At 36.4% G+C, this 13215-nt stretch overlaps 1 protein-coding gene across 10 annotated transcripts in view; it reads left to right on the top strand.

The window, feature by feature from the left end:
* Positions 1-13215, top strand: part of Ercc6l2 (ERCC excision repair 6 like 2) — a 127714-nt gene that overhangs the window by 73692 nt on the left and 40807 nt on the right. For all 10 annotated transcript variants that reach the window (XM_052157653.1, XM_052157651.1, XM_052157652.1 and 7 more), the window contains one exon: positions 11239-11338. In XM_052157653.1, the coding sequence (XP_052013613.1) occupies positions 11239-11338 (100 nt within the window). The remainder of the gene's footprint in view (positions 1-11238; positions 11339-13215) is intronic.

The raw sequence follows: 13215 nt of genomic DNA, 5'->3' as shown, positions 1-13215 counted from the left end.
AGAAATAAAGATAACAGACTGAAGAACAGGGAGAGAATTAACAATATATCTTAAGAACATAATTCATTTTGAAGAGCTGCCAAATGCTCAGTAAAAATATTGGCCAATTATTTGGGAAGATGGAATGTTTATCTCTGTTATATTTCCAATTCTGAAAATGAAGAGGGCTGAAATACCCCAAAGTGAAAAATAAGAGGATTTATAAAAACAACTTCCCCAAGAAATCAAGTTAGCAATAAATGAGAATCAGACTCATTTCTTTGGGTCAGGCTTCTCATCTATGGCTACAGTTAGGACCTCATGAGAAAGAAAGCTACTTTGACTTGTGATTGTGATCAGTGACAGACACATTAGTATGTAAGGCAAGAGTAAAGCAATCTGACGCCTGAGAATTCGGGAATGTACTTTAGTGGCCTGAGCACAGTGCTTAAACCAATGAGTCAGTGATGGTTAGAGAAGGGTCTAATGTGTATAGTCAGGGATAAAAATTATTGACAGGGTGGCTAAGAAGCTTCCTGCATTTATTTACAAAGGAACAATTCTCCCAAACACTGAAGGATGGTATGGAGCTCAACGTAATTATAATGAAGCATCAGGATTGTGTTAGAAGAAGAAACTATTGGAATTTTTCTTTCTGTTCAGTAAACAATACCCCAATCAAGTCTCAAAATTTGTAACAATGTTGTTTTTAAATGCTAGAAAAAATAGTAAGGAGCAAAACTTGTAAAAAAAAAAAATGAGGCATAGTCATCACTTTGTACCTTTGAATACACAGTGACCAGTTCTACCCTCTATATGTTCTGCTTCTACAAATGGAGTGAGACTCTTCAGCAGTGATTTTCAACATATGGGTCTTTCACAGTTTGACTAAGATTACTGGAAAAAGCACATTTATGTTATGATTCATAAGAGTAGCAAAATTATGAAGTAGCAACAAAAATAAAGTTTTGATTGGGGGCACTATAATATGAGGAACTGTATTAAAGGGTCACAGTGTTAGTAAGGTTGAAAGCCACTGCTCTGTGGTTTCATTATTTTATTTCATAAGTATGTGTATATCTGAGTGTATGTACATGTGAGTGTATTTGTGCATTTGAATAGGTTAGAACTCTATAAGAAGAAAAAGCAGAATGATGATAAAATGGAAAAGTTAGATTCAGACATACACTTATCATGAAACATGTAAAATAAGAAAGATAAGAAGTCTAAAAAAATAAAAGTTATGAAATATGAGGGTCCAGAGAGGATAGCTTCGTGGTTAAGGGTATATACTGCTGTTGCAGGAGACCCAGATTCTCTTCCCAGCACGCATATTGGGCAGCTCATAACCTCCTATGTATCTGGCCTCTGAGGACATTGTATTACTGTGTACAGACTCATACATGCAGATTCATGCATATAAACATACACATATATACATGATTTAAAAATATGTAAGATACTACTAGAAAGATAGTAATCAACTTAATAAAGAATGGCAATATTAGTATTAAGTAAATTCTTAATAGAATTTAATAAAAACATTGCAAAGCAAAGAAGGTATGATGCATCAGAATGGTATAATAGTTACGTCAGATCGAAGACCAGAGTCTTATGATAAGAAGTAAGAAGAAAGAGAGCAGAGAAGAAGGGAGAACAAAGAAAGTGCAGTGGCAAGAACAGGGAAGAGTCTAGAGAAGAGAACAGAAGGGGAGGGGAGGGAAGAGGAGAGGGGAGAGGAAAGGAGAGGAGGGGGGAGCCTAGAAAAGGAAGTTTGACAGAGGAGAACAATCTGGAGAAAAGTAGAGAAGAGACAAAGAAGAGGGAAGAGAGCAGTAGAGAAAAGAAGCAAAGGGAGAGATGGATCAGAGAAAGCCAAGGACAGGCATACTCCTGTTAAGATCTCCAAATACAGCAGCTAGATATAAGAAGGGATAGATGATAGGAATTACAGCTTAATGCTATAACTTAGTAACAAAATACTCAACATTTTCACACATAGCACGTTTTAAAGGTGGTCATGCATTTTAATTAAAATCACAAAGTCATGGTCTATGGATCTAAAAGATAAAAGCCCTAGAAAATAAGAAACATGCAGCCAATGTAATTTAACCACACCAAAATGTTGAGATATATATTACAAACTCATACTACAAAGAATTATGCTATGGGAGTTTGTGAACACAGATGGTACAAGTGCTCCTCTCTGTTTTGTTAGTGAAGCCAAAGCTCTCAGTTAACCAAGTGAACTACCCAACAGAGGTTACAGTGGAAATTTTATGTTTGTACTCATCCTTACTAATCTCCCACCTCTTCCCTCCCCACATATAATACAGAGCAACAAAGAAAGGCAAGATCTTAGTCCCTCTGGGGAGGCTGGAAAGGACAGTCCACACTCTGCACAGGCTTCCTGGAGGATTGGTAGAAGGCTGGCAGAAGCTGAGAAGGACAGCAGTAGGTCCAGTAGTTCATGGAAACCACTATGGACTAGACAGCATTGCAAACCCAGGATGAATTATGGCATGGAGAATAGCTTAGTTACATCCTTCAGAAGAAGCTGTTCTAAAATGGTTGGAAACTAAGACATTTAAAAATAGTCATATATACAGGGGCATTTTAAACATGGACACATCTTTCACATAAGTCTGCAAAGATTGGGAGAAATAGCTGTGTTTTCAAATGACAGATTTTCAACAGAAGGCCTTTTTATCTTTCATCTAGAGACATGTATTATGATTTCTACTACAGTGTATAATCATTTTATTTCCTTTAGTTGCTAGGCAAGTGCTCTACCACTAAGCTACATCCTAACCCTATGATTGTTTATTAAATACTGTACAAGTGTTTGGAAGTATTGGGAGTATTTTATGTTCTGAAGTTATAACAGGAAAGTATGGTCTTTTCAGAGTAACAACAAATCAATCTCACAAACTGTCCTTAAAGATAGACAGCATACATACAAGAAAGACGTTAACATAACCATCTAAAAATTGGAAGAATACACAGAGAAAGAACTAAAGAATACTAGAAAAATACTGGTGGCAAAATGAGAGTATCAGCAGAAATAAAATATATGAGATCAAAAATACAAATATTCTGGATCTGTCATTCAGTTCTCGAATTTAAAAATCCACTAGATTTAGCATAGACTTAAACAGAAAGAAGATAAGGAATCTGTAAACTTCAACTTATCGAGCCTAAAAAGAAATCTTTTAAAAGAAGGAATACTACATTTCACCAAAAGACGTATTTTCCTATATTATTATTTCTTCTCTTTTTTTTTTCTTCTCCCTAAATAGACCACTTTGTACATTATGGAATTTTCAGCAAAGGGAAAAAAGCAGACATAATTATTGAAAAGCTTCCTGAGTTTGAAGGAAAATACAAGAAAGAAAAAATTCCATGCTGAGATAATTCCAAAGAGATCTACACCAAGACTTTTTCAGGCCGTCAGCAGATAAAAACAAAGAGAAAAGCCTGAAGTGGCAGAATTAAGCTGCATATTGTGTGGAACTGATCTCTAAAAGGCTTAGCTGCAATTAGCTCAGCATAAACCTAGCAGATCAGAAATCAGTGTGCTAATGCATTTGAAATAGTAATGTGTGTGTTTGTGTGTGTGTGTGTGTATGTATTACTGAAATAATTCCAATATATTATATATACTTATATAATTATTAGATATATTAATATTCAATATATTACTACTTTGGATATATATTTAATAATATGTAATCGTAATACTGTATATATAAACAAGTGAAAAAGAAAATACATAAATTTAGAATTTACTATTGAATAGGACAGCCACTCACAAATAAAGGAGAACTTAGGTCATTCTCACACAAACTAAAGCTGAACAAGTCTTTGAACTAGTGCTTCCTCAAAAGAACTTCTGAAAGGAAAACTTAAGTTGAAATGAAAAGACAGCAGACAGTAACTCAAAGACTTATGAAAATAGAATTTACCAGTACAGGCAAATACAATCACCAATAGAATTGTAACTTTTGTTTTCAACAGAAATCAAAAGGAAAATTCATAGCATGTTATGAATCTATCTGTACATTTATAATATATAAAGATATAATTTGTAAGATATATACGTGTATACTTATTTTATATGTATGTAAACAACACAGAGGAAAGAATTGATAATGTGTCACTTAAAAAAAAATCAACTAAAAACACAAAGAAAAACCAATATTGGAGGAAGTGTAACAGACAATTAAAAACAGTAGAGATGGCTGAGCATAGAGGTGCCTGTCTTTAATCTCAGCATCCAGTAGGCTAAGTATATTTCTGTGCATTTGAGGCCAGCCTGGTCTATAGACTGAGTTCCAGAACATCTAGGGAGAGACCCTTTTTCAAGAACAAAATAAACCAGCAAAAGCAAGACCTCCTTTGTTTTCTTGTTTGAACAAAGATGGATTAAACTCCAAGATCAAAAGATATAGATTTAAGAACAGATTAAAAAGGAGTATCTGACTACATGATATTTATAAAAGTCTCAGTGTAGATTTAAGGATATGTGTAAGTGGAAGTGAATGGATAGAAAAAGGTATTCCACAAAGATATTAACAACAACAACAAGAAAGAGCAGAGGTATTGTATTAATAGAAGGCAATGTTGATTTGAATGTCAAAATCTGTTGTAAGACTAAAAGAGGGACATTGCGCAATTATTTTTTTAAAAAGTCAGTGTACCAACAATTATAACAATTATAAACAAAAGTATATAAACACCGAAGCTCCAGACACTCTGAAGCAAACTGACAGAAAGGAAACCAATAGCTCTGCGGCAGTAGAGGGAAACTGTCCTCCTTCAGACTTAGTCGTGGATAGATGATACAGGTTGCAGCAGATAGGACCAAAGCAGCACCTCAGATTAAATGTGAGACAGATGCTCTGTTCCAACAGAGCATCAGCAAACTGTGCTTTCCTCCAATACACATGAAATGTTCTCTAGAGTATCATTCACATATTAATCAGCAAATAAGCCTTAATACACTTAGAAATAAATTGTTCAATATTTTATTTTTTATTGGCAGTAGACAGACACTAGAAGTCAGCAGCAGAAGGAAAAACTCAGATATTTACAAGTATCTGTAAATAAAACAACACATTCAAACCCTTAACTGGTCAAAGAAGAAATGACAGAGGAATTTGAAATATCTTTGAAACAAATAAACACATCACTCAAAAATTTATGGGATATAGTGAAAGTGGAAATAAGAGGGAAATGTATAGCTATAAATCCTTACCAAGAAGGTTTTTACATCCATGATTATACTTCCAAGAGAAAAGAAAAAAAGAAAAAATTAATCTGCAAGTTAGAAAAAAAGAGAGAAAATAACAGTTTAGAAAAGAAAAATAGTAAAATATTTTTTAAGAAACATGAGATTGGGTCTTTGAAAATATTGAAAAATTGACTATGGCATAGGTTGACTCAGAGAAAAGAGGTAGGGCTCAAACATAGAAATCATTACAAAGGGCATTACTACCTAACTTACATAAATCTGATTATCAGAGTACTGTGAAATCATTACAAAGGGCATTACTACCTAACTTACATAAATCTGATTATCAGAGTACTGTGAACAAGTTTATAACAACGCATCGAATGGCCTAGGAGAAATGATTATTTCCTAGCAAAACACAACCTGGCAAGGCTAAGAAGTAGAAAACTATGATACATCTGTATATAAAGAGATGAACTCACAGTCATAACCCATCAAAGAGAAGCCCAAAACTTGATGATGTTATGGTGAGTCCTACAGATAATTAACACTACTACAAAATTTTCTAAAACATTGATGATAAAGAGTCACTTCAATTGTGTTTTGTGAGACCTGCATTATGTAACCTAATCCCAATAATTTACAAAAGAATGACAGACAAGTATCTTTGTACATAGTAATGTGGAAGAGTTCAATAATTAAATGTTCAAGCAAAACTAAGAAACAAGTTGAACAGATGATATAGAGAAGGATTAATTTTGGTGTGCAAAAAGAATGGTCCAACACTACACACAAATCACTGAATGCATCACACTGATAAATGAGGAAAGAAACATGCTCAGTTATCTCAGTTGATAAAACAGAAGTGTTTGGCAAATTTAACCATCTCTCATGATTTAGAAAGCACAACAAATTAAGAATGGAAGAAAATTATCTTCACATAAAAACCATTATAAAAAATTAAACTAGACCCCCCCCCCCAAGCAGCCATCTTCACTCCTGGTCAGACAGGAAAAGTAGCCCCAGGTACCGAGATATCCCGAGTTTCCGAGTTTAAGATCTCTGGGGATGCAGACCACCAAGTTGTGGGCTGCTGTCTGTGCCCAGGACCTGGGCAGATCAGTGGTTGGCCATCTTGCCAAAAGCAATCTACAGATTCAATGCAATCCCCATCAAAATCCCAACTCAGCTATTCATAGAGTTAGAGCAGTTCTCAAATTCATCTGGAATAACAAAAAACCCAGGATAACAAAACTATTCTCAACAGTGAAAGAACTTCTGGGGGAAATCAGTGTCTCAGACCTCAAGCAATACTACAGAGCAATAGTATTTAAAACTGCATGGTATTGGTACAGTGACAAGCAAGTTGATCAATGGGATAGGATTGAAGACCCAGAAATGAACCCACACACCTATGGTCATTTGATCATCAACAAAGGAGCTGAAAACATCCAGTGGAAAAAAGATAGCCTTTTCAACAAATGGTGCTGGTTCACCTGGAGGTCAGCATGCAGAAGAATGTAAATTTATCCATTCTTATCTCCTTTTACTAAGCTCAACCCCAAGTGGATCAAGGACCTCCACATAAAACCAGACACACTGGAACTAATAGAAAAGAAACTGGGGAAGACCCTTGAGGACATAGGCACAGGGGAAAAGTTCCTGAACAGAACACCAATAGCTTATGCTCTAAGATCAAGAATTGACAAATGGGACCTCATAAGATTACAAAGCTTCTGTAAGGCAAAGGACACTGTCAAAAGGACAAAATGGCAATCAACAAATTGGGAAAAGATCTTCACCAACCCTTCATCCAACAGAGGGCTAATATGCAATATATATACGAAGAACTCAAGAAGTTAGACCCCAGAGAACCAAATAACCCTATTAAAAATGGGGTACAGAACTAAACAAAAAATTTTCACCTGAAGAAATTCAGATGGCTGAGAAGCACCTTAAGAAATGTTCAACATCATTAGTCATTAGGGAAATGCAAATCAAAACAACCCTGAGATTTCACCTCACACTAGTCAGAATGGCTAAGATGAAAAACTCAGGAGACAGCAGGTGTTGGGATTGTAAGATGGTACAACCACTCTGGAAATCAGTCTGGTGGTTCCTCAGAAAACTGGACATGACACTTCTGTAGGACCCTGTTATACCACTCCTGGGCATATACCCAGAGGATTCCCCTGCATGCAATAAGGACACATACTCCACTATGTTCATAGCAGCCCTATTTATAATAGCCAGAAGCTGGAAAGAACCCAGATGTCTCTCAATGGAGGAATGGATACAGAAAATGTAGTATATTTATACAATGGAATACTACTCAGGATTAAAAACAATGAATTCATGAAATTTTTAGGCAAATGGTTGGAACTGGAAAATATCATCCTAAGTGAGGTAACCCAATCACAAAAGAATACACATGGAATGCAATCACTGATACGTGGGTATTAATTAGCCCAGAAGCTTTAAATACTCAAGACACAATTAGAATATCAAATGATTCCCTGATGAAGGAAGGAGAGGGCCCTGGTCCTGGAAAAGCTTGATCCAGCATTGTAGGGGAGTACCAGGACAGAGAAATGGGAGGGGGTGATTGGGGAATGGGTAGAGAGAAGAGGGTGTATGGGACATATGGGGAGGGGGGAACTGGGAAAGGGGAAAGCATTTGGAATTTAAACAAAGAATATAGAAATTTTTAAAAAATTAATGCCATAGTTAGTGATAAAGAGCTGAATGTTTTATTCTAGATTATCAGCAACAAAGAAAATCTGCATTTTTCTGCCTTAAAAATAAAGACACATGCTGTATGCTTTCAGTATTCCACTGCATGGTTTCACTGCCATACCACAGACAATGATCATATCAGTAGTATGGTAGTGAGAGGGAAACACCACAGTTTGTAAGGCGCTTAAGGCATGTCTTTGATCCCTCAACCAGTGTAAAAGAATAAACAAGCAAAACAGCACTGGGCTTTGAGGAGTTTGCCTGCAAAGATACCCTGAGGCTTTCACTGGCCTATTGTGCCAGTTTGGTTGGGCTTGCTGAGGTTGACTTGCAGCCCAACCAAACTGGCACAAAAGGCCAGTGAAAGACTGTCTCTGAAAAAGAATGGTGTCTAGGGAATGCCAGCAAATGTTTTTACCTCCACACATATTCTTACATGTATACACACTAAGTATAATGGTGGCTCCTGAGTACTGCTTGGCAGGGACGGGGAACTGCTGTTTGGTCAGTAAAGAATTCAATTTGAAATGAGGAAGGTCTGCATATCATACTGGTTCCAAAGCACTGAGTCTACTTTCTATGTTTCAGCTGTAAACTCAAAATGATTAAGTTTGATGCTGTATGTATTTTATCATTTTGAAAATAAAATCAAAAGAGATGTGTTTTGTTTGGTTTTGTTCTGTTTAGAAATAAATACTAGTGAAATCACTATGGATCACTTAGTTCTCACATTAATTATATTTTAATTTCTTCTTTTGAGATTTTATTTGTATTTTAAGTGTATTAAGTATGTATGTAGGTGCACTATGTGCATGCAGTGTCCCCTGAGGCTAAAAGGGGACTTTGGATCACCTAGAACTGTAGTTACAGATGGTTATAAGTCAGTTCAGTGGGTACTAGGAGTCAAGCCCTCTACAAGAGCAGCAACTACTTTTAATCACTGAGTCATCTCTCCAGCCCCTATTTTTAAGTTAATTTCTTAGAAAAGACTAAAAGTGAATTAAAAGGATGGTGTAACTTAGAAAACAAACAAGCAAACAAAAAAAAAGCAAAGTTATAGAAGAAATTACTAGTATTAACATGACATAAAAATTAAATCATTAATTGAGAAGAATACAATATAATTTTTGAAAATGGCAAATGCACAAAAGAGCCCAAGAGGCAGAAAGGGGGCTGGTGTGCTAGCACACACCTTCAGTCTCAGCACTCTGGAGGTAGAGGCCACCTGGTCTATGTAGTAAGTCCAAGCCAGTCAGAACTACACAGGGAGATTCTGTCTTTTTTTTTTTTTTTTTTTTTAAACGCAGAAAGGTTTACTAACCAATAATAATATTTTCTTTCAGTATTGAACCTTTTACATAAAACTTTGCAGATGCATTTAGAAGAAGGACATAAGACAATAATTGCACTTAAATTTATTATGAGCCAAGTACTCCATGGCCTCCATGAGTTCTCTCATTTAACTTAGTGCTAGTGCCTGTCCTGTATTACTTTGCAGGAAGCTGAGGCAAAGTGACCTTAGTTACTTCCTCAAGTTTCTAGAATGACAGTTTCAGGTTCTGAAACATGCAGTCAAGTAAAATGCAGAAATAGAAACCACTGTCCCTCCCTCCCTCCCTCCTTCCTTCTCTCTCCCTCCTTTCCTCCCTCCTTCCCTCTCCCTCCTTCCCTCCTTCCCTCCTTCTTCCTCCATTCCTCTCCCTCCCTCCTTTTCCCTCCCTCCCTCTTCCTCTCTTTTTCTCCCTCCCTCTCCCTCCCCCCCTCCTTCCTTCCTTCCCTCCTTCTTCCTCCATTCCTCTCCCTCCCTCCTTTTCCCTCCCTCCCTCTTCCTCTCTTTTTCTCCCTCCCTCTCCCTCCCTCCCTCCTTCCCTCCTTTACCCCCTTTCTTTCTTTCTTTCTTTCTTTCTTTCTTTCTTTCTTTCTTTCTTTCTTTCTTTCTTTCTTTCTTTCTTTCTTTCTTTCTTTCTTTCTTTGGTCTTGGAACATTTGGTGTGACTTTGTACTTTATATTTGTGTATTTGTTTTTATGTACATGTGTGTGGTATGAGTACTTGTTCTTCAGGAGTGACACCTTGTTTCTTGAGATAGGATCTATCACTGACCTAGATCTTGCCAAAGCAGCTAGGCTTGCTGCCCAGCCAGCCCCAGGGATCCTCCTGTCTCCACCTACCCAGCACTAGAATCACATGCACTTGCTACCACACCTGGTTTTTTATGTAGGAGTTGGGATCAAACTCAGGTCTTCATGATTGCATGTCAAATACTTTACTGACTGACTTATCTCCCTAGTTCCTAATTTTGTATTTTTTTCATGTATATCACATGTTATCCCACTCTTCCTCAAAGCATAGTGGGTTTCCCTCCCAGACCATCTCCTTCCACCAAGTCTCTAGGAGAACAGAGAGAAATCAAGATATTCCCCATGTATTATAAAGCAGTCCCTTTATATTTATCCCTACATAGTAGAAGACCTATCACTTGCAATCCATGTTTGATGAACCAAGAACCTGATGAAGTATAGGTACAAAATAACATGCATTCAAGTTTCACCTGTGGAGATTAAAGGATAAGCATCCTAACACAAAATAATGGGTTATAAACACACACAAACACACACACACACACACACACACACATGGTATTTTCTTGGATCCTTTTCTGATTTTTTTTAATAGCTCCTCTATTGCCTTCTGCATAAACAAGGATTGCAGGACTCAAAAGTCATCTCTATGAGAGAATACCAAATATTAGTAGAGCCTTGCCCCATTCACCTCAAGAACTCTGCAGGTGTTTAGGGATGTGACTTCATTCACAGCATCCAATAAAGCCTGTTTGAGAAGTCATAGAGAACAGACCCATAGGTAACCACTGTGGCGAGTCAGTATAGAGTGGTAACTAATATCATGGTCTACCCTGGAAATAATACAACCCAGGGTATTAGGTAGCTGAATGATTCACTCAGACCCAGGAGATGGGTGTCAACTCTTAAACCTGCATGTTATAGACTTTTCCAATTAATTATTTTTAACAAGATTGATTTTTAGTTTGGTGGGTACTTTTTTAATGTTTTTATTTTTAGCCCATTTTATTAAGGTATAATTGGCAAATATATGGTAAACTTTATGTTTACAGTTGGTAAGTTTTGATGATTGTGTACACCTGTGAAACCATCAACACAATTAATGATTATATCCCCTTCTGCCACAGGTTTCTTTACACAATTTGTAGTTTGTCCCTCCTGTCCTCTTACAGTCAGTTTTAGTTGACTTACTTTTTTTTTTAATTTTCAGAGCATATAGAATTGGGCAGTGTAGAGATGTTAAAGTGCTTAGGCTGATATCCTTGGGGACAGTGGAGGAGATCATGTACTTACGACAGATCTACAAGCAGGTAAGAGTATGCCTCATTCTATGTAAGAAATTTCATCTGTCTATTTTTAGAAATTAGGAACAAATTTATATAAAGAAGTTTTAAATTTTACTCTAGTATGAAATTTACTAAGATTATCAAATATACTCTTAAATATACTTCTATGACATAGAGTAATTGTTAAGTTTATTGGATTTTACTCCTGAAAGCTTCTTAAAGCAATATTTGCCTTTCTTAAAAATTATTTTCTAATTTCATATGCATTGGTGTTTTGCCTGCATGTGTGTCTGTTTAAGGGTGTTGGATTCCCTGGATCTGGAGTTACAAACAGTTGTGAACTGCCATGTGGTTGCTGGAAATTGAACCAAGATCTTCTGGAAGAGAAGCCAGTGCTCTTAACCAACGAGCTCTCTCTCCAGTCCCTTAAGCAATATTTTTTAAACCTTAATGAGCATTTAAATTACCTAGTGATTTTGTTGATGTACAGGTTCTGATTAAGTAGGTCTGAGGTACATCCCAAGACTGCATTTTTAATTAGCTCCCAGGAATACCAGTTCTTAGTCCATGGATCACAATTTAAATAATGAGGCACACCTCCCCAAATGGTGAGCCAAGGTGTGGTATGTGTGCCATAGGTGAGTTTCAGGTACACTAAGGCATTGATTTCACAACTCATGGCAACAAGAATGTCTGAGCCACCTTACAGCCTTAACAAACCTCCTCTTTTCACTTCAGGCTGTTCATATGTCACCCTCTTCTGTATGTGCCTAGACAGGAAAAAAATTGAGAAGCACTACCTTAGACATGAGATACACCATAGGGAAGCTGACTGCAGAGCACTGCTTTAGAGACACAAGGAACATCATAGGGACACTGACTGCAGAAATGCCCAGTAAATGAGTTGTGCAGCTTGCACTTCAGCTGCTGCTGCTTGGTCCTCTCTGTGTTCATCTGAAATCTCATTGGCTGTTTAATAATGTGTAGGATATTAATTTATGTTCCTTTTATGCCTATAAATAAACATTTATTCATTTAGAACTGCTCATTTGAGAAACTCTGGACTGAGGTTCAAGTTTAATTACAAGTATTAAATTTGAACTGCTCCCTGTATATTTGGCTGGCATCTATTTAAGAACAAACATCTGTCACATGTGGTGGTAGTTACTAAAAATGATCCAATCTTAAAACTCATGCTAACTTCTTCATTCTAAAAATAAGATTTGCACAGCAGTCTGTGTATTTTCTTAAATCATTTAGGTCTGAAGGAAACAATTTGATTTTGGTCTTTGATATGACACAACTACTTGAGAGAATTTCTATTCTAACTTTACCAGTTGTGAAAAACCTGAGGCTGTTCCTTAGGACCTGTTGCTTTGCGTACTGTCTAAGAGTAGTCCTCATTACTGTTTCCTTAATCATCTGAGTGTTTTTCCAACCTATTATTATATGCATATTGTTTTATCTAAAATGGTTTATTATGTACTATATAATAATATATAACAAATTTTCAGGAGACAGTGTAATTTAGTCTTTAGAACTTTATATGATATATACAAAGATAAGGTAGCTATCATATAAGGAAAAAGTGTAACACATGGTTTGAAGATAGCCTGGAATTTGAAACAAGGATGCATATCAACATACATATATTGAGCCTCACATTCTTTGGAGAAAAGAATCTCAAGTAAGAAACAAAAAAAAAAAAAAAAAAAACAACTATAAATATGTTAGAACACAGAAAATTTCTCAAGGTTCCTTAAAGACAGAAAAGAAAGAAACCCAAAAAGACTCAGCCAGGGGGAAACTACCAGAAAATTAGACACAATTTACACATTCTCATTGCAGTGTCAACCACTAACACAAGAAAGGACTTCTGCGATTAGAGTATCAAGTGATAT

The sequence above is a fragment of the Apodemus sylvaticus genome, chromosome 14 (genome assembly GCF_947179515.1).
Source record: "Apodemus sylvaticus chromosome 14, mApoSyl1.1, whole genome shotgun sequence".
In the NCBI taxonomy this organism is placed as follows: domain Eukaryota; kingdom Metazoa; phylum Chordata; class Mammalia; order Rodentia; family Muridae; genus Apodemus; species Apodemus sylvaticus.
Note: the sequence above shows the minus strand (reverse complement) of the source record. Positions and strands in the feature narration are given on the sequence as shown.